Consider the following 20,041-nt stretch of genomic DNA (forward strand, 5'->3'; position numbering starts at 1 on the left):
ATGTTGACAGCGTAACACAGACGTGGAGTTTTCTGTGTTCTCTTCCGGATCTGGCCAGGCACGCGGCGTTGTGCAAGTCTTGGGATACTATCTTGGTGGAGGATGACCAAGTGTTTTGCCTTTGCTAATGGGGTGGGAAACGTGATATGGTTCATGTAGCAAGAGTCCATACATGCTCATTGATGTATGGCCAAGGCAAGGGGTGACGGTTTGGTCAGTACAACTCTTCATTCAGTACCTCCCAAGTCCTTGGTCATGAGCCTGCTTCTCGCCGAGTCCTCTCTTGATTTCTCATCTCGTATCAACGTGAGCTCGGCTTGCTCATCTTGGCCAGGTCGTTGACCACAAATCACCATCGTCACGTTGAACTTGAAAGATCCTTGTCTCGTATCAGAAACACAGACATTATTCAGCAGTGGCACGGGGGGAGTGTCAATGATCCTGAAAGACTCATCCCTGAGATCTCATGTCGAGCGACGAGAGACCTCCGACATAGCCGCAGAGAGGCTGGGGACAGAGTAGTTCATGCGGCTTACGGGGTCCCGAAGCATGGAGAACATCCTAGCTACAACAAAAGTTCACGTCCGAGTGCTCCGGGATTCGATTCGAGACATCAAGTCATGAGTTCAACGGAATGATTTGAAATGCTCAAGGTATCAAGAGGACAGGGGACCCGCCATTATCTCGGACATACCCTCGAGTAAGACTTTAAACCATGGACCTTGAGATTACTATATGCTCACCGTCCTCTCACCGTGCCGTATCCCGAGACCATTCAGAGGGCTCTGTAGGTCATACCGTAACGATAGGGGTTGTATCTGGGTCTCGATGGCACCGCAGGATGATACTCTGGAGCAACCTGCTGGATTCATCTTGAAGAGCGGTTGTGTCCGTGCTGTGGTAATAACGCATCGGAGTATTCAAGACGATCATCGTACGGTTGTAGTTCCAGACCAGGGATGTTAAATCAAGTTTATCTATAGTTGATCGAACTTGGTCAATATCACCGGCATCTTAACAACCCAGTTCCTGGTTCAACCACGGTATAGCAGAGGGCAATATTGCACCATCCCTACCAGTAATCACCCTCTCCATTTCTCCTGAATCACTGCAACGAGGGGAAAGCAACCCATCTGACTCGACCATCAAAGAAAATGGAGCAATCCCTCCGTAAATCCTACCCTAGACAAAACCCAACTCTCCAAGATGCCCCCCCACCCCTTGAGGATTCGCAATCTCGAGAGGAGGTCATCACCAAGGTCTCGTGAGCATCACCACACCCTCTCGCCGTCAGCTCCAGACCAGGAAAAAGGCCAGCGGCGCCCTTGTCAAGGCATGTCATCGACGGCTACATCATAGGCTGAGAGACCAAAACCCCTCCTTTCCCATTCTTCCAAGGGTCTCACGAGTTCCTGCAGCAGCAGAGAAGCCAATACCACCCTTTACTGCAAAGAGGAGAGGTCACATGGCGCGGCGCGTGCCCATTTCGCCGAGACATTAGCCACGCGCGTGAACCAAGACGCCACCTCCGCATTTCTCTTCCTCGAGATGTTCCACAGAAATCTCTCTCAAACTCCAAAGGCCGATCTGAAGAGGGGTATTTACCACTAACCGCAGTCGTAATCACGAAAGAGCGCTAAGAGATAAGCTGGCGTGGCAGAGGTTGGCACATCCAAGGTCTGAAGTTGGTCACGGGAGAGGTGGTGTGACCGTCCACCACCCGAGACTCGACGGCCTTTGAGATTCCAGACTCGAGAGAGATAGCACGGATGGCCCTTTTCGGGATGGGCGCAGCGCAGCGCAGGCAGCATGAGGGTAATACCCGTCCTGCAGCGCAGCACAGCGCAGCGACGAGGAGCTTGAAACGGGATAACCGCATGGCATGGCACTGCATCAGAGCCAACATGTCGTCACAGATGCTTGCGCTTGCTTCCCCAAGGCCCAGGCAGTCGGATCCTCCACAGCCGTCCGTCCCGCTGTAAATCAACCAAAAGGGCCATCTCTTTGTCCAGCTGTTGGTGGCTTGCAGCGCCCTTCCCAAGCTGACGACTTGTTAGTGACGGCACGGCGCAGGATAGGCGCCGCCCGATGATGGGATGCGGACCAGGCAGAATCCGAAGCAGCGGACCTGGAATCGCGCCGAGGACCCTTTGTTCGTGGTGAGGCACGCCCCCTGAGCCAAGCAAGCAAGCAAGCAAACAAACAAACAAAGACAGAAGAACCTACGCAACGGCGCGAGGACACGGCGTAGCCGCTAACACGGGGACATTTGTTTCGTGCCAAGCGGCCGACGGGAAGGAAAATGCCACCGCGCCGAGATGGAGAAATCCGGGAAGACGGGGGCCCGCACAAAGCCCCGTCTTCTTCAACGGAGGTTGACAGAGAGCCAGCAGCCCCGGGAAGCCCGTACAGAGCTGATGAGCGCGTACGGATACATACAGTGACAGACAATACAGGGGGACCGAGAGCAAGCGATGCGACCTGTAAAGAGTGACGTGAATTCCATGACCAAGAATGGCACGTTGGGCAAGCCCCCTTGCTCCAGCAAAAGAGGCATCTGCACGACAGAGGAGAGGAGCAACACACGACTTCCCATTTCCCCAACCGTCCAACGTTGAATATTGGGTTCCACTTGGAGGCGCAGTCCGGGGTCGACGGTCGTGATTGGCCCATGTTCTGAAATTGAAGCGCACCATCAAGACCAGACAAGGGCGTGGCGAGACAGAAGAGACATGGGATGGGAGACAGGCGAGGGGAAGAGGGGAGATGATGGGCTTGCTTCAACTGGACAGTCGCTGGCGTTGCAATGGGCTGAATCCAAAGGCCTAGACGGGACGGGACAGACACGACAGACAGCCCAAGAATAGGACCTCTCATCTCTTGGACGGAGAAATTGGACGCCTGCGATGCAACAGCAACTCAATGCCAGTGTACTTCCGGCCCCTTGAAATTATTCGCCCGTTTCTGTTTGTCTTGGTCTCGCCATGCACACACGTCTCCCCCTCGCGGGAGGGTGGAGGGATGGCTACTCCTCCAAGGGCTCCTCTTATGCAACACAACCAGTCTCGATTACTCGTCGAGACGCCCTCAACTTGGAGACGGTTGCAGCAACATCCAGAGCATGGACCAAGTCCTGCCCTGCCCTGCCTTGCCTGTTGCTGCGCTGTGCATGCCGTCTTTGAGCCGCCAGCACCCGGCATGAGCCAGAGCCACCATCTCGAGCTGAACCCCCGTCGAAGGCTCGTAGCGAGGCCGAAGCCATCCTCGATAGTCCACACACAAACCGATCAAAGTGCCAGACAGGGTCGAGATTCCTGACGGCCATGATGGTGTCCTGTCTTTGCCTCCATTCCCGGCCAGGAGCGCAAGCGATCATGATGGCAGCGGCAAGGTATTGATGGATCAGTGACGCCCCCCTAAATCCTCGTAAGCCACGACGGTAAGGCAAGCTCTTCTTGCCCCAGAAGCGTGCAGCTGCAGCAAACAATTGCAGTTCCCCCGGTCCTTGGCCTCCGCACAGACATAGCAGCTCGACTATCGAGAGCCCAATGACCCATCTTTGCCGCTCGTCAGGATATTACGGCCGGGCAACTGTGCCTGTGGGCGGCAGCACGCACATTTTGTTGAAAACGAATTCTTGTTTGTCAAAACCTGAGCTCAGCATCCATAACCCCCGCCTTCACTTGAAGGAGCTAGGTTTAGCTGGCAGAACCATATCACCACTAGGCACCGCTAAGAGGCTCCCGTCCTTGCTGGCTGCGGCAGAACCTGCAGTAATCAGGACGTAGCGTGGCACGAAGGGATGGGGGCCCTGAAAGGACTTCCGGTCCCCCAATATGCACTCTGCAGCATGTCCTCAGTGGCTCTTTCGCTGACCAGAGGCGAGCACTTTGGGAGAGTGCCCTAGCCTATCCCCAGCCTGCCGCAGAGAATGCGGGGGAAGCCCATCCTTTTGTGACTCGTCAGATCGCCTAAGCAAGACAGCCGTCCTCCGCGGGTGGGAAATGGCACGATGCAACGCTGCGCCAGGACAAAACAGGCCAGCGAGGCGAAAGGACAGGGACAAATTTTTGATAAGGAGGAGGCAAAGAGAAGAAAAAAAAAACCGTTGCTGAATACCGGGGACGCCATGTGGTCCCTGCTTTCAATGTCTTTGAAAAACGTGTCAGTGTCGAAGAGCCAAAGCAAGGGGTAGACAGAACCTGGTCGTCGTGTTGTCCAAGTCAAGTTGGAGAAGGCCATTGTCTTGTCCTTGAAGCATCCAATTGACCAACACATTTCGCTTATTCCAGAGGCGTAGATCAGCTCAGATCCAACCCGCAAGGTCAGGGTTAAGCGGCTCACTGCAGCACGACCCAAGCTGTCGCATTCGGAACAAGGGGGCTGATGCTGATGCTCATGATGCTGGACCATGATGTTGGGGTTGGTTGGTTTGCCCGGTCGCCTGCCATGCCTTGCCGTCGTCTGCCTCTGCCTCTGCCTTGCTTGATTGCATGCCTGCCTGCCGCTGAAGCGAGATGCTGCCTCCCGATGCTACTCTATCGTGCGGCTCAGGGGTTGGTCTTGTCGCCCGTCTCTGTCAGCTTGGCCACCGTTATCAGTCAATTAGGAATGTGACGGTCATAAAACACACCAGACTACCAAACACCGGATGAACATGACTGGCTGGTTGGTTGGCTGGCGTAGTTTTTGCATGCCTGCCGTGAGGCAGCCGTTGGATGCTGTCTTGTCTCCGTCTCTCTGTCTGGCCTTGGGAACCCCCTTCGAGGCTGAACTCTGAGACCTTCTGGATTATTCTCGTGACTCGACCGTCCAGCCCCCGTCAGCAGTCAGACTCAGGCTCGGTGTCAGAGTCAGCCGGAACCACGAGGAAGTGTCAAGAAGCTAGCAGCAGTGCCTGACTACCAGAAAACCGGGAACGGAAACCAAGAAAATAAGCTTGATGAAAATTCTTTTTGCTCATCAAACGTGGCTCGTCCGTCGGTCGTGTCGTCGTTCGTGTCTTTGCGACCAATCCTCGTACGACACGGCACTTCAAGCGGCCTGTGAACCAATCAATAGCCCATGCACACGCCCTTGGCGGGAGCCATGAGCGGCTTGCTCGGGGCGACGCGGCTGCTGCTGCTGCTTGCTGCTAGTGAGAGATGCATGCGCTGCGTCAGAGAAGTCAGACACTACTAGACTCGCTCGAGACTGTCTGTCCGTGTCCGTGACGCTGTCAGGGATGCAAGGCACGAAACGGCACGCACCAGCTCTCGAAACGTGCCCATGCCATAGTCGATCCAAACAGGTAGTCTGTCAATCAATCGCAGACATAGTCCAGTCTCGTCTTGCAGACCCATAACCAATTGTCATGACCCTCTCGAACCTGATCTGATGACCCTCTCATGGCGATGCCCCTGTGTCAACCATTGGGCCATGACCACAAGAGATGGCGATATCAAGGAAACTCTAGCATCAAATTTTCAGTCCCAACCCAATGACCAATATCTCCATCAATCGTCACGATGGTGTAAGCTTGCGCCTGAATGTCCCCACTCGAGGCGAGTTCCATCTCATTGCACAACCCAATCTCACGATGGCATCACCTCACGAGGGCTGAGCCTCAAGCCCTTACTCATCCACCTGGAATCCACCTGGTCGCTTGACTTCTCCACTGCCAACACTGCCGACGACAAAGAAAAAAATGTCGTCACTAGCACCTCCCTCAGTCGGCCGATTCGCTCGACATCAAGCTTGGCTTTTGACGGCGCCTTTACACTTTGGGACAAGCCTCTCTCCAGCTAACAATGAATGAGAAAAAGAAACAAGAGCTGCAGACAGGCTTGACGGGGAAGTCGGCGAGTGGAAAAGGTCTCCATAAGGCGCCATGCAGAGGGCGTGTCGTTAGATTGGGCTCCCTCTAACCTGAGACGGAATAGACCAATAGGCTATTGTCGATCATGCCCAACTTGGCAGCCGAGCTATTCCTGTCAAAGACCTCTTGTCCAACGAGCCTGATGCCCCAAGACCATTAACCAGTCAAGGAACACTCTGGGGATATCTCTTGGCACCGTCGATAATGTCCAAGGATCAGATGTTTGGATGGTGGAGCCGCTGAGCAAGGTCTGGCAAGGCAAGCCAAGTCAAGGCACCATCACGGAGGATTTCTTTAGCGGCCACCACTGAGAGAGGGCGGTTGTGAAAAAAAGAAACGAAAATTTTGCTCTCTCACTCTCTCAATCTCTCAATCTGTCAGATCATGGTGGTTGCCCGACGAATGAAGTTGCCCACCTTGCCACAGGGCAGAGGTCAGCATCAAGGTCACCACACCATCACATCTCTCCAGTGAACATGCTGTGCCATGCTTTCTTCTTCTTCAGTCAGACTGTCAGCCAATTCCTGACGGCGGCTGGCTGAGTTGGCTCCCTCTTTGGCAACCCTCGACCTCGACCTTGAGGTTGACCTGCATGAGCATCCCAGCTTCGTGGATGGTTCGCCCGCTCGCTGCTGCAAGGTACAAAGTACACCTGCACTGCACTCACTCTCCCAGACAGGCGCCTCCAACCGCTGTAAGCCGACATATCTCGGGGATAGAGACCATCTTTTGCCTTGTTGAGACGTTGCGAATAGTAATCTTGTTGGCACTAATGTCCGACTTTGACTGCTAGTCTCTGTCTCCATCTGCGGTTGATGTGATGAGCACTGACTATCACGATGCCGGCGTCATCCAACACGATCTGCCGCTCCTTTCTTTTTCATCGGCATTTTCCCATCGCCATATTTCTTCTGCGGCTTCTGCGCCTGAGCGCCGTCATCACCGCGACTAAATATGGCAGTCTTACTCTGTCAGTGCCTAGCGTCTCGGACAGTTCGCGAGTCCCTGTATGGCGTTCCTCGAGGCCCGTCTGGGCCTTTGCTCATCTTCACCTCAGAGCCGCCACTGGGCTGCCGCACGGGCGTCGTCACGAATAGGGGCTTGGTCCAAGTCCACGAGCCCCCTCCTAGATGGCTTGGCCGGGTTGGCTGGAGGGTGAGGTGATCGATAAGCCCACCATCAAGAGTCCACCAGACCACCAGTGTTTCTCACTCAAGTCACAGCCCACCAGATTGGGCCCCGCATCCCAGGCCATGTCCTGTCCTGCGGCAGCTCGAACACCCCTGGCGGCGATGGTTCGTCCTGTTCCAGGTGATGCACCTAACATAGTGTCCACGTTGGTGAGTGAGTGTCCAATGTGACTCTTCAGGTGCCTGCTTCACGGACAGGCCGGTTGGCTTGCAGAGAAAATTCTGAAAAAATACGAGCAGTCGGTAGCTGAACAACCTTCGCTTTGGCATCCATGGTTGAGGCGCCACGACACCCAACAAGGAAAAAATCTGCTCTGACGGCTTGCGTCTTCATCTCGTTTGGGATAACTCACCTGCCGGCTTGGGCGAATTGAGCTGCTGAATGCCAGCTGGTGAGGCGAGCTCGCTCATCTTGGTTCATCCCCAGCTGCAGCTGCTCGCTTACACGCACGGGTGATGCAATCGACGTGATTGTCGGCCGCGATGAGAGATTGACAGGGCACTTGCCCGTGGTTCATACCGACATGTTATTTCCGTAGCAAAATCTGCCAACAGTCCCCGCTGCTCTGCGAACGAGTACGCAAACGAACGAACTCCTGAATGACAAGAAAGGAATGAAACCCTCGAGGGTTCATGTCCTAGGGCTAGCCGACGAGGGAGCTCCCTGGTTCCCGCGTGGCCAGTGCATCGAGCCTCGGCCCCCTGCATGGCGTTCTAATCTTTGCTGTGGCTTTTGATGCCATTGTCCAGATCCAGCCAACAAGAGCAGCAAGGGCTCGTCAAAGAAGAGACTGCTCGGTGTAAGCGGTTTGCGGCCAGCACACCGGTCAGAATCGCAGTCTCAATTCAGACAAGCCCACCGTTCTAGGCTCAAGCCCACTGGATTAGAGTTCACGTCACGGCGGCTGGTACCGGCTCGTGGACCAAACAGCTGCCAGCTCCCATGGCACCACTTCCTCTTTCGTCGCCTTGTCCGACAAGGCGCTGTGCTATTGACGGCTGACGATGGACAAATCTGGCAAGCCTGCTGAGCTGACTGCGAACCGTGGGGGAATATTGTCTTGTCCATCGGCCGCCCGAGTTATCTCCTGGGTAGCGTTATCCGTCGTATCTTTGCTGGAGCTGCTGCGGGCGTTGATGTTGCAACACATTTGGGGGTCATCCATTAAACGAATTGATCGAGTGGGGCGCAATCTATAGTAGCACAAGGGCACCTCGGCCATTGCGTGTTAGCTTCATGTCAGCGGCGTCTCGGCTTTAGGTTTGACATACAGTGGACGATCAATTGTTTAGTTCCCATCATCACATTGGGATCACCAGTACGTCGAGGACACATTGTAGGATTAGCGTTGTGGTGTAATGCCGTGGGTGAGCGAGACTCGAGAGTACGTCTCCTGTTGCTGCACTCAGTCTGTCATGATTGTTGATAATCGAATCGACCCCTCATCAACGCGGGCAGCCAACCATTCGCTGAAGAATCGTGGGAGATGCGGCAGTGCCTCCGGATAGGAATCTGTTCTCCCACGTTTTGACGTCGAGAACGGCCCAGGTGAAACCCGTTGTAACAGCCGCCAAAGCCGGCGACAACCACATGATTGGCGAATCAGAGCAGCCCATTGTCTGCCGTTTGGCAATTGAGCCGGCTGCCCCTCTTCTCGATACACCTCGCTGCAACTGTAAGACCATATGCTGCGTGAGTTGCGTTCCAGATGGCGTCTTACAGTATTGTCTTGTCTTGATATGCTCGGCGGCACGGCACTGTCATGGATCTTACACGTCGTGCTCAAGCGTCGAATGGTGTTACTCGTGGACTGTCACCCTGGAGAGCATGACTCTGAGTCGCATCCAGTTACAACAATGGCCTCGACGAGCGACATGTCAAGTCGAGAAACGGTCCTTGTGTTTCTGCCACCTTGAGCCTCGAGGCCCGCAAGCTCCACATGAATCCGGGGAAAAAAGACGCCTGCCCGTCAAAGGTGCTGTAGCGTGATGCATCATATTGACTTGATTGACGCCTCCTCTTGTTCCTGGGGTAGAAACGGCGTAGCAAAGATACGCCCCGGCAGGCACCCTATTCCCATACCCGCCTGTCGACAAGCTAACGTTAGAGATACAATTAGGAGGACCGAAAAGGGTCTCCTACAGCGTCCCAGGTTGTTCTGCGGAGGAGGTTGGAATATGTGGTCAGGTGGCTGTATCAAGACGGGACACGGTTGGATGGGGTAGACAGCTAGAATAACCATGATTCGCTGCCGGCCCCTTGTCATCCCCGCCTCCAGAAGCAGGAAATATCGAAAATGGAATGGCCAACTTGGCGACGACCATGGAAGCAAGCACCACATGGCTCTGCGTGCTTGTTAGCTGGTGATCATGATAGAGGATCACTGTCAATCTCCTCTCGACCACGCAATCCTGGCGAACCTGGGGTAGGATGCACAGACTGGTCATATCGTAGCGCCGAGGGCCTTGAGACTATTGATAGTCAAACTGACACAAGAGCAAGGTGACAGACTGGGTTGTTCACACGCTCTTGAGCACAAGAAGGGCGCGGTGCAGCAGGTGATAGACATACAGATGCAAGAGCCGAGTGCCTGGCGGTTGGTCTCTCTGATAGCTGTAGGGCGTACATCGTAGTCGCGTCTCAACTTGATACGCCTCTGCCACATCTTGGGCTCAAATGAGTCCATGAGTTATCAGTACTCGTAACTCGTCCACTGCAAGCTTGCAAAAACTTCACACCATCCGCCTGACAACCTAAACATGGGTAGTAGACGTTAAACATCCCGTCGTGTCAACTCGAGGGGACGGTTCGCGGCAGATTGTGGCGATTAGATAGAGTTTTTTTCCTTGCTTCGCAAATTTCCGCAGAAAAATTCAGGGTCCAGTCCCTGAATTTTTTCCCTGCTTGATCTCCCATTGCTGATCCCGCTTAGGTTGTCACCCATATCTGGTGGCGAGGATGGTGGTTGATACAACCCTGGTGGTTGACCCTCGCCGGCCTGGTTGTCTCGACGTGCAACGGTCGCCTCCCAAAGGTATTGTGGCTGGCGAGCAGAAGACCTTTGTGGGAAGGCTGCTGGGAGGGCATTGGCTTCGTAGGTTTAAGGTGCAAGACAGTGACCAATGGTGTGATGCACCTAGCGCAGGACAGGAGAAGCCTCCAGAGTGGCCGACAAGAGGGTGGTACTGCGTCAACTAGGCGGTTTGATCTTGTTCTCTTTCGGAATACCCTTCTGGGGAGGTCCACCTAGAACCCCGGACGGAGTCTTCGTAGACAGGACATGCAATTCGGGGACGCATTTGCGAATGATGGCGTCACTGCAACGTCGAGCGCTTCGAGCGTCTCACAAGTCGATTGCGCGTCTGCTTGAGAGGAGGTTGATGGTCAACGACACGGCAGCAGAGCGGCAGGGGAACTCCAGCGTCATGTCTGCGTCTGGCCATGGACCCGGTCGAGACAGGAATGGGATTGCCGCATCGAGCGAGGAACCCATGGCTCAAGCAGAATATATGAGCAAATATGCCGTGTCTGAACGGATCTCTCTCGTATTGCCTTGGCTCGTCTGTTCCATGCAGCAAGTGCTCGACGTGTTGGAAAACTCTTCGTGTCAGTTACAAGACGAGATGAGGATGCTGAAGTGTGATCTGGGGCGATAACAGCACATGATATTCACAATCATCTTGTAAGTCGCTGACAGTGACAAAGGTCTCTTGGCCCTGGAACTGAGAGCAGTGGACGGCCAGCACGTTGACAGTCGAAGTGGATTTTGCGTGCTCCAGGTGGAGAAGCAACTGAAGCAGCAGAGGCCAAAAAGGTGGAGAGGGGGGTGGGAAGGTGAGGAGGAGCGACCATGCCTGGAAGGGACTAGACTCCTCCAGCTAATCCTAATGCGGGCTTCCTGCGGCCGCAGCTCTGCTGTGCTGCTCTCCCAGACTCCCCTCCAGCGACCAGTCATCAGCGGCAGACGCCTTCCATTGTCCATTCCTGGGCTGGCCTTGGGCCGCACTGAAGACAGAGGCGAGAAGCGCCTGGCGAATGGGCAAGGCGGGAGGCACAGTGAAGAAGGCAGACAGCCAGAAGAGCTTGGGCAACGCTGCAGCAGCAATAACTCCCACAGCAGAGAGACGAGCAGAATATGAGAGAAATCGACCCAGGGCGTGCGTCGCTGTCGCTGTTCGCCGGCAACCCCCTCCCCCAGGTTCAGAAACCCAACCCTAGGTCGACGACACCCATTGACCAGTCAACAGTGTGGTCACTGGGTCAAACGGCAAGTAGAATGCCGGCAAGAGAATCCCATGAGGGACCAGAGTTTGCGATGGGACACGGAGAAAGCAGGCCATCGGCGAGCCGGCCTCACACCACGGAGAGCGGAGGCACGGGGTTGACGGAGGCAGCTTGGACACCACTCTGGAGCAGAGCAACCTCTGGGCAGCGGGGGGACACTGGGCACTCCGGCGGCCAGCGGGCAGAACCGTGCAGAATTGCACGGCGAGGAGGCGAAATATCATCCCACCGATGTCGCTGTGGTGCTCAATCAGCCCAGGCCCCAGCCAAGAATCTCGGCTGATGCCCTCGCGGCGGGACCCTCAAGTCCCGTTCGCACCCGCCTGAGTCACCTCATCGAAGCTCAACATGGGCGATAGCTGTCGTGGACGTGGACTGAGCACAGAGCAAAAGATGGGAAAATTTTTCTGCACTCATTGCAATCTCGTAGTATCCGTAGCCTCAGCTAGGCTAGGCAGGACGGACAGGGCACAGCCAGCCAGCCATGTCTCCAAGAAAATCACACGCCAGTGTCTGGTGTCTGAATGTCTTGGGTCCTTTGTCAGGCTTGTCTCTGGATGGGCGGGAGATGGTTGTGCATTGGATGCTGGGGACGCTGTGTTGTGCTGCTAATACTGGGCTGCGATAGCGACAGCAGAGCTCTTCCTCCGCTGGAGTCTTGCACCTTCAGGCCCGCACTCCTCGTCATTGCTCTCACGCCCGTGGCACACTCCCCCATCAAGGTCGAGACACCCAGGCGTCGGCATGACACACCCCTCCTCGTCCTCTGGCTCGCCCACCCACGCCAGGCGGGCGTCCATGAGTGAGCCATCCAGAGGGCGTGGGGCGTGAAGGCGGCGTCAGACAGGGCGTGAAGCCCACTCTCTCGAGGAGTGGGGGTACGTACTTCACCAATTGGATCCCTGCCTGCGCTAGCATCTGCTGCAGGGCATTCGGGTGGGGATACTGAGGAGCTATGCTGCTTTGAGCGGAGCAATGGTGTGTGCCTGTACCCTCCTCCACATTTTCTTAGGCAATGTACCTCTAGCGCCAGGCTTTGTCGTGCAACTGAGGTGATCATCCACCAGGCACAGCCCGGGAGAGCAGAATAGTACATATGTTGGAGTCCCCCTCGAACCTCTCCCCATCCTTCTCCGCTATCACCATCTCGACTCTCACCTGCAATCTCTCCAATTGCTTCTACTTCTTTCATTTGAGCTGCTGGCCTGACTGGATCTGACACTGCCATCACTCTTCATCTCTATCTACCCTTACTCGCTTGTAATCCTTGACTCGTCCCCCAACTCAACTCGACTTCGACTCATCCCCTCGAACCCATCCGACTGACTACCCTCTATCGGCTGGCTTCACCAAGAGACAAGACTACAAATTGAGACGCCAGACACTCGTCTACGTCTCGAGCTATCTTCCTGGGCACACCACCCTCAACTCATCCACCACTCACACACAACACACAACACCGAAGCCATGGACTTCGACTCCTGGTCTCACTCCTTCTGCCTCGCTTGCGACAAGCAGGTTCAAACTTCGACCGACGCCTACTGCTCCGAATCTTGCAGACTGGCCGACTTCGAGAAGACCTCGACAACCTCCTCGCAAGCTAGCTCACCTGGCTTCGCTCCTCCTTCCTATCCTTGGACGTCGAAAACCTCCAGCTCAGGCTTCTACCTGTCTCCCGCCTACGACTTCTCCAACGCGAAGCCCTACGGCGCTCGACACATGAGCCAACCAAACTGCAAGCCCTACGGCACCGAGCAGTCCACCGCCAACGTCCGATCCCTCACCCCCTCAAGCTCCCACAGCAGCCTCTGCTCCATGCAGAGCACCTCGACAACGGGCGAGTCAACTCAGCTGTCTGACAAGGCGAGGAAAGAGCTCCGAGCGTACGCCGTTTCATTCGAGCAAGTGAGGATGCAGCGAAGACGATCATACTAAATAACACATCACATCACGCATACACGACACTACACTCAAACGACCCTCGCTGCTTTTGAATTTCAAGACAACGCAACTCACTCCAACAACTATAACTGCATAAACACACGAACACTACAACAACACCTCACGCATTTTTTTTTCTTCTCTCAAGAATTTGTTTGTACCAAAGAAGGGCATTACACCGGAGCACTGCATCAAAAAAAGTTTGTTTTACATCGACCCAACACGATTTCTCTATCTCGACCTGCTTTGGACGGGATCATCTGGGCGGCTTTATTGTCCATGGGTTTACGGGATACGGGAGCCATGACAGGCACCTTGTACCAAATAAAGGGCGGAGTTGATATCGCATGGATTATGGGAGCACTTGGGATCCACGGGAGGTTATCATGATACTGGGACACGACGGCGTCTGCTACCCGCCAGAGAGCGGCCGGGATGCAACAACGGATGGGGACATTTTTGGGTCAGGCGTACAGGACCGACCAGGCACACGAGCCGGTCGATGGTTGTCATATCGGGAGGGTTGCTGCACTTTTGACCAAGGGGTTACTGGCCATTCACAGGAACTGCGGAAGACTGCACAGCATAGCATAGCATAGCATACTATAGCCAAAGAACGGATTTTTCTCCCTCCACACACGCGTCCATACATCCATCCCTGTGTTCAGACAGATCCATACAGACCATGCAGAGGTACCAGGCGGCAGAGGCCGAAGCCAGCCCAGTCTTCTCCACAATTCTCCATCTCCGTCCCCAGCTCTTCTCAGTGTCACCCTCCTGATGGACAGTGTTAGTGGTGATGGCTAGTGGGCAGAATTGCTTTTCTCGGGGCTTTTGCAGAGAGTCGCCGGCACTTGGTGGGCGTCTCTCCAAGGATTGCCCGAGTTCTACTACGGTAAACAATGGACTAGGATGATTGATTAACTGCAGTGACTCGGCAACTGTTTACACTTTGACGGGGCTGGTGACATGGTTGGCAGCATTTGTCAAAGACTCTGGCCCGGTCCTGAGCAAACAAAACAGTCATCGACCCCTAGCGCCTCGTAGGTGAGTGAGGGCGACAGTGTGACTAAGCCAGCCAACCAACAAGAAACTTTGAGGGAGCAAGTTTCGCAATGGCGTCTCCAGATTGAGGCAAAACGACGAGGGCGCTAGCAAAAGCCTGACGGGTCATGCTCCATGAGAGCTCCATCTCAGCTCCGTTCCCCAGACTTGGTTGACTTTGGCGCGAACACCTCTATTGGTGTGAGAGCAGTCAGTCAGTCATTCAGTCTCCGATGTCCGGCGCACATGAGCCATCATCTAGTTTCGCATCACCGATGGATGGGGCCATGATGAATCCATTGCGAAGGCCAGCTAACACCAGCACCAGCACCAGCACCAGCACCCGAAACGTGCTCGTCGATGGGCATGATGCCACCCGGCCGAAATGGAGTGAGACGATAACTCAATTCACCAGAGACAGTTTCAATGCTACCTATCATGCATAAGCACCCCTGGTGTGCCTAGCTCTTTTTCTCACTCAACAGCACAGAGCACAACTCTGCCAACTGGGGACGCCGGCGCGCAATCCCTGGTCCACGATAGCACGCTGAAAAAGTCTTTCGCACACAATTTTAGCTCTTTGGCCACCCCCAAACTTCGGGTCCCCCCTTTACAAGATTTTTAGCCCCTCGGGAGCTCGTCTCGCCCGTTTCCGCCTTGGATGGGGCCCCATCCATCACATCCCATTGATTTGCAAGGTTTGAAACGTCATGCTAAGGCGGGCCGTATTGGTATGGAGCTTTTTTTTGCTTGGGGTTCTGCCAGCGCATCGTTACCTTCGGAATCGGCGATGCTGACTGAGATTGATGATCTGTGCTGGACGATTGACTGGGCTGGCTAGCTAGCTGGCTTGACGCTTGGAGGAGAAAGAAAAATAGTGGATAATTTTTTCCCTTGCCCTTTGTTTGTCTTGCTCACTTGCAAACTGCCAGGGAACGACAATTGTTCTGTCTGACCAGGGCGGCTTCCGAAACAGCGCTTAAGAAAATTTTTCTTTGGCTCTTACGGGCTACGCATTGCAATGGGATTGGATATCCAGCGAGATTGAGGGCTTGTTAGCGACGCTCCCTTTGATGACGCTGTCGTCGAACCAGGAGCCCCTACAAAGGCAGAAGCGTCTCTATCCAAGGCTGTGGCGCGCCCAGTTTCATGCCTCTTCACCTTGAGTCGGCCGAGATCTACATCATCGTCGGCAGGGTCCGCCGGGTCGCCTGTTGACGGAACAAGAGACCGAACTCTCTCATTGCCCCGGACGGCTTCGGCGCTAACAACCCGGGAGAAAGAGCTTTATCATGCATGCCTCGATTATCCGAAGCTGGACTCACCGTCCGACGCCCATGAGCCGTTATTTCCCCCTTATTGCTCCCATCTCGGCAGATGGACGAGCAGTTCATTCGCTTCGCCGGCAGTGAGACCTTGCATTTGGAACATTATGGAGCAAATGTGGGCTGTTTCGGCGGGAGGGGGCATTGTCATGCTCGCCTGCCTCCGGAGCATCTTGGACAGACGGGACGGATCCATGGATCGAGATGAAGAGATCCATTGCTTCTTTCTCCGTCGGTCAATACTACGGTACTGTACCTACCTACATGGCCGGCCGTCTGCTGTTCCCTTCTCTTCTGTACCCTGCTCGGAGCCCCTGGAACCTTCCTTGATCGCCGGGGGTCGGCCCGGACGTTGCGGAAGCTCTTCCTCGCGAGAAGCATCCATGGAAAGCAAGGGCCGCTGGGTGACGTCGGCGAGCAAATCCTCGGCCTGCTCCGCTTCGTGGGCGTGTCTTGTAAGCCTTCCTTGGTCGAGACTTTGAATGATGGACAAATGTGTGCATCATGGGTTCTACGACGGCAGCATTTGCACAACCTGAAAAAAATTATGCCTTCTTTGTTTTTCCATTTGTCTCAACCAGGAACCGCCATCTCTGACCGGTACTCACTAGCCCCCACTCCGCCTTTTTTTCCCCTTTCATTGCAATGCGGGTGCGTTTTTTGACTCTGAGGCTCTTCAGGGCGGATACGACCTCGTCATGAGAGGGTAATATTGGAGTTGACAGAAAAACAATGCAAGACCATTTCCCATTCGCCCCAGGTTAGGTTTGCATTCCAGGCACAGCCCGCCACTTCCATCAAACGTCTCACCACTGAATTGATGAGCTCGGGATAAGAGTTTTCATCCAATGTCGTCGTCGGTTTCTGGTTCTGCCGCTTGGCTGCGCTTGGCTTCGGGTGCCCGTGGCATCGACGAGGATGGCGATGTCTCCATGCTGTGCAATGTCTTACACATGCCGCTCGACAAGTACGGATGTGAATGAACAGGGAAGAGGTCTCGCTGCAAGGGAAAGACTCCTCCTCCCCGAACGTTGACGGGATGTTTTCGAAACACATGCACACACATACACACACACACGACACCTCGGGGATCCCTGGGGGCCAAAAAAGCCTTGTTCCTATCCATCCCCATCCCTTCCCGCGTCCTGGCAGACGGAGACTGGCTCCCTGCATGCTGCGAGGGAGAGAATTCGGGTCTCTGGTGTGGTTTCACCACGTGGGATCATCCATCCATCCTGGCAAAACCAAGCTGCGGCTCAAAGGCCGAATGGACGCCTCTCGAGGTTCAGAAGCGAGCCGAAGGAGGAGGGGTTCTTCTTCACAGCCACGAGATTTCCGACCAGAGCTCGCCTTGTTTAATGCCTCTGGCATGACTTGGATGGCTCGCCGACGTCAAATCGATAGGCTGGTGGGTTGACACATCGACTGTCGTTTCAGAACGTGGGATCCTCGCCTAGTTTCCATGCCTTATGCCTATGCCGTGGCGGCTCTTACATACGCACATCACGTACAGGCGTCATCTTTTCTCGACGACATGTCATGCTGCCCTTTCTGACAGGCAGACCGGATGAGCACATTTCGGCTATGGGGTTCAATTGTCATGAATCGGCGTCTGGCACTGTCGCATTTGCAAAACGGCAATGACATTCGTGAGATGAAGGGCCCGCTCCCGACTTAGCAATCTGCCTCACCACCCAAGCAACAACACCCTCTGCTGCCGCAAGGAAGGCCGCCATTGCGCAATGCAAGGTGCGACAATCATGTTGCACTTCGGAAGGTTGTCAATATAGGGTAAAAAAGGAGTGACGAGCAAGGTCCCAGGATTGCGGCTCGCTCGCCTATGTGCGGGAATTCGTCGTCCAAGTGCGGACCGACGGTTCTTGTCAGTCAACAAGAGTCAATGTCTCTGAGACTGGTTCCGTGGGAGGACGAGGGGGTGCAACCATTTCATCAGCCCAATGTCTCTCCAGACCACGCAGAGTCCATGTTCCATTGTGTTCGCGACCGCAAGCCATGAATTCCTCTGCAGGAAGCCTCTGCTGCGCTGCGCCTTGGGGGCACACTTGCGTATGCGTATGGGTCCCCCTCTTTGCTATCCGTAAAGCTGGGAACTGGACAAGGGCACGTCAGCCCAGGACGCCCTCCTTCGCTAGCTCGGGCATGCCCACGTTGGTATTCATGCAGAAGTCGGCTTCCAAGGTGCAGCAGCCTCGGATGTGCTTCCAATTGACGCAAGCCCTTGATGTTGATGGCGTTGGTGGGCGAGTGTCAATGGGTTATCCACTGCCCTCTTACGCACTCACGTCTTCTCACAGGCGTCTTACCCTATCCGGTACGGTATTGTTTACTTTTTGCACCCAATGGATGTAGAAGTCGACCGCCAGCCGCTCCTGTTCACCGGCAAGTTGGTCCACGATGGGGGCTTGCTTGCTGACCCCGTCTACGGGCATGGACTCAACAACTCGCCCGCTTGGTGCTACGTGATCTAGAACAATTGCAAATGATGAGGCTTGCTGTGCTCATAGATCGCATCGCACGTCAAAACCACTGCAAAACACCAATGCCTAGGGGTTCCCGGGACAGGATAGCTATCTATTGTCTTGGAGGCTTGCTTGGCCGGGTGTCACTATCTCCCGCAGATATGGCGACGAAACTCGAGCATAACTGAGAAGCAAAAAAAGGCAACAAAACCGCAGCCAAAAACCATTGATTGTTCAGAGTTCAGCTATCTGCAGGTTCGCCTCATCCTTTTTTCCAGCTGAACGGCTCTTTGTCTCAACAACTTTCCAACCGGGGAAGCCGTGCCGTGCATGAGGCTGGCTCAAAGGCGGCTGGGCCATGTCTGTGACTGGAGAACTTCGAGAAAGATACGGGAATGCTGGCCCTGGCGGGAGACGAATCGAGCAAAAAGAAAGCATGGAAACAACATGGGGATTTGCTTTTTCGCACTCTTTTGACGCCTGCCTATTTGCTTTTTTTTTCTCTTGTCTCGCATGCGTCGTGACGTGCCAATGTAGGTCCCGCTATTTATCTCTGAGACTTGTGGAACGCCAGAAATAGTCAAGTCAAAGTCAAGCCAGCCAGCAACCGGGGAGCAGGACGTCTTTGCGATGGAGACTCTTTGGATTATCGCTATTTCGACAGAGTTATACGCTCTGCAGAGGAGATGCTTGTTGGCTCCATGGGTCCTAGCTGGAACTTGGGCGTTTCGACTCAACAAGACGGCCTGGGATAAATGGGCACCTGAGACAGCTTCACTTTCAGAGGAGGAATGTAGCGCCACCGTCTCTCCTTGGTCACACCAGCAGTAGCCAATCCAATTGCAAGCATGTCTCTGCCAGGGCCGACCTTTTTTCCCTGTCACCTCACCTCACTTCACTTTCACTTACCCGCCGGCCGGACGGTGCCGACGGCTCTGCTCGGCGGATAAAGACGGGGGAGGGGGGCCGGGCCCACGATAGATCCATGAGAGCAGCTCTGTAACAACTGCCGTTTGCTGTGATGGCTCGAATCTCATCTTATCCATTGAGGCGAATTGAGGCGTTTCAACGCGGGGGTCTCTCCAGACGGGGGCGTCTCTTGATTCATTCACCTCGAGGCGTCTAGAGAGTCGAGTGGGCTGTTTATACGAAAACGCCCTCACGAAGTTGAACTGGGCGAGAATCTCTCAGGTCCAGGTCCCGAGAGGCGACTTGGTAGGGTCACATCCGCTTTCAGGATGAGCAAAATTGACTTTGTGCTTTCCCTTTTCCCCCTCTGGCAGCGTAGCATTCATACTCCCTCAAGGGAAAAAACTTGAGGGGAGGCTTCACCCAAGCGGTAAACCTTGGGGCGCACTGACAGGAGCATCAAGGTACGGTGCGTACGGTAGAGCCAGTAACGACGGGCCGCGAACCACCCCAAGACGACGCGTTGGGATCGGGGAGGCGAAATGGCCAACAAGCACCGGCTCAAACTCTAACTTAGAATCAGGCGAGAGACCCGGGCGAGACGTTGAGGGCACGGGGACGAGGCGGGACGCTTGCAGGATCTATCATCTCTGAAGGAGGGGGATCTGGGGTTCGAGTTCATACAAGGTTTCGACTATTAGATTTCCCGACGATCTAGTCCCGTAGCCTCCCTACTACTGTGCAGTATCTTGCGAATGCGAACCATGGCTCTGGGAAGAGATGTGGTGGTGGTTGCAACTAGCCACCGACAACTCTCAGACTCTCTCTCACTCTCCCAGAAATGCCAAACGCGGACTAACGCTAGAGGAAATCGCAGACGAGGCCTTTTATTTGGAGCGATCGATCTGCGCCTTTGACAGCCTGCATGTAAGATTTGAAACCCTTGCCTTTGCCTGTCCCCGCGCACGGGTTGCCTCCTTCGTTTATCGGCGACGATGCCCAACGTCCCG

The 20,041-nt window shown here is 54.8% G+C and overlaps 4 protein-coding genes across 4 annotated transcripts; 1 reads left to right on the top strand and 3 right to left on the bottom strand.

Moving 5' to 3' along the window:
* Positions 1-3,046: 3,046 nt before the first annotated feature.
* MRS44_002689 (uncharacterized protein) lies at positions 3,047-3,376 on the bottom strand (the record flags this gene model as incomplete). Its single annotated transcript, XM_065622919.1, has 1 exon — positions 3,047-3,376. One exon carries the CDS (start codon positions 3,374-3,376, stop codon positions 3,047-3,049), a length of 330 nt encoding a protein of 109 aa, XP_065478991.1.
* A 3,607-nt stretch (positions 3,377-6,983) lies between these two features.
* On the bottom strand, positions 6,984-7,458 carry MRS44_002690 (uncharacterized protein; the record flags this gene model as incomplete). Its single annotated transcript, XM_065622920.1, has 2 exons — positions 6,984-7,177; positions 7,401-7,458. The coding sequence occupies 2 exons, from the start codon at positions 7,456-7,458 to the stop codon at positions 6,984-6,986; spliced, it is 252 nt and encodes an 83-aa protein (XP_065478992.1).
* Positions 7,459-12,799: 5,341 nt separating this feature from the next.
* On the top strand, positions 12,800-13,267 carry MRS44_002691 (uncharacterized protein; the record flags this gene model as incomplete). The annotated part of the gene is made up of 1 exon (XM_046268144.2): positions 12,800-13,267. The coding sequence occupies one exon, from the start codon at positions 12,800-12,802 to the stop codon at positions 13,265-13,267; it is 468 nt and encodes a 155-aa protein (XP_046136802.1).
* A 1,075-nt stretch (positions 13,268-14,342) lies between these two features.
* Positions 14,343-14,685, bottom strand: MRS44_002692 (uncharacterized protein; the record flags this gene model as incomplete). Its single annotated transcript, XM_065622921.1, has 2 exons — positions 14,343-14,510; positions 14,635-14,685. 2 exons carry the CDS (start codon positions 14,683-14,685, stop codon positions 14,343-14,345), a joined length of 219 nt encoding a protein of 72 aa, XP_065478993.1.
* Between the last annotated feature and the right edge of the window lie 5,356 nt (positions 14,686-20,041).

Source organism: Fusarium solani (assembly GCF_023522795.1).
Source record: "Fusarium solani strain SB1 chromosome Unknown bctg00000001, whole genome shotgun sequence".
In the NCBI taxonomy this organism is placed as follows: domain Eukaryota; kingdom Fungi; phylum Ascomycota; class Sordariomycetes; order Hypocreales; family Nectriaceae; genus Fusarium; species Fusarium solani.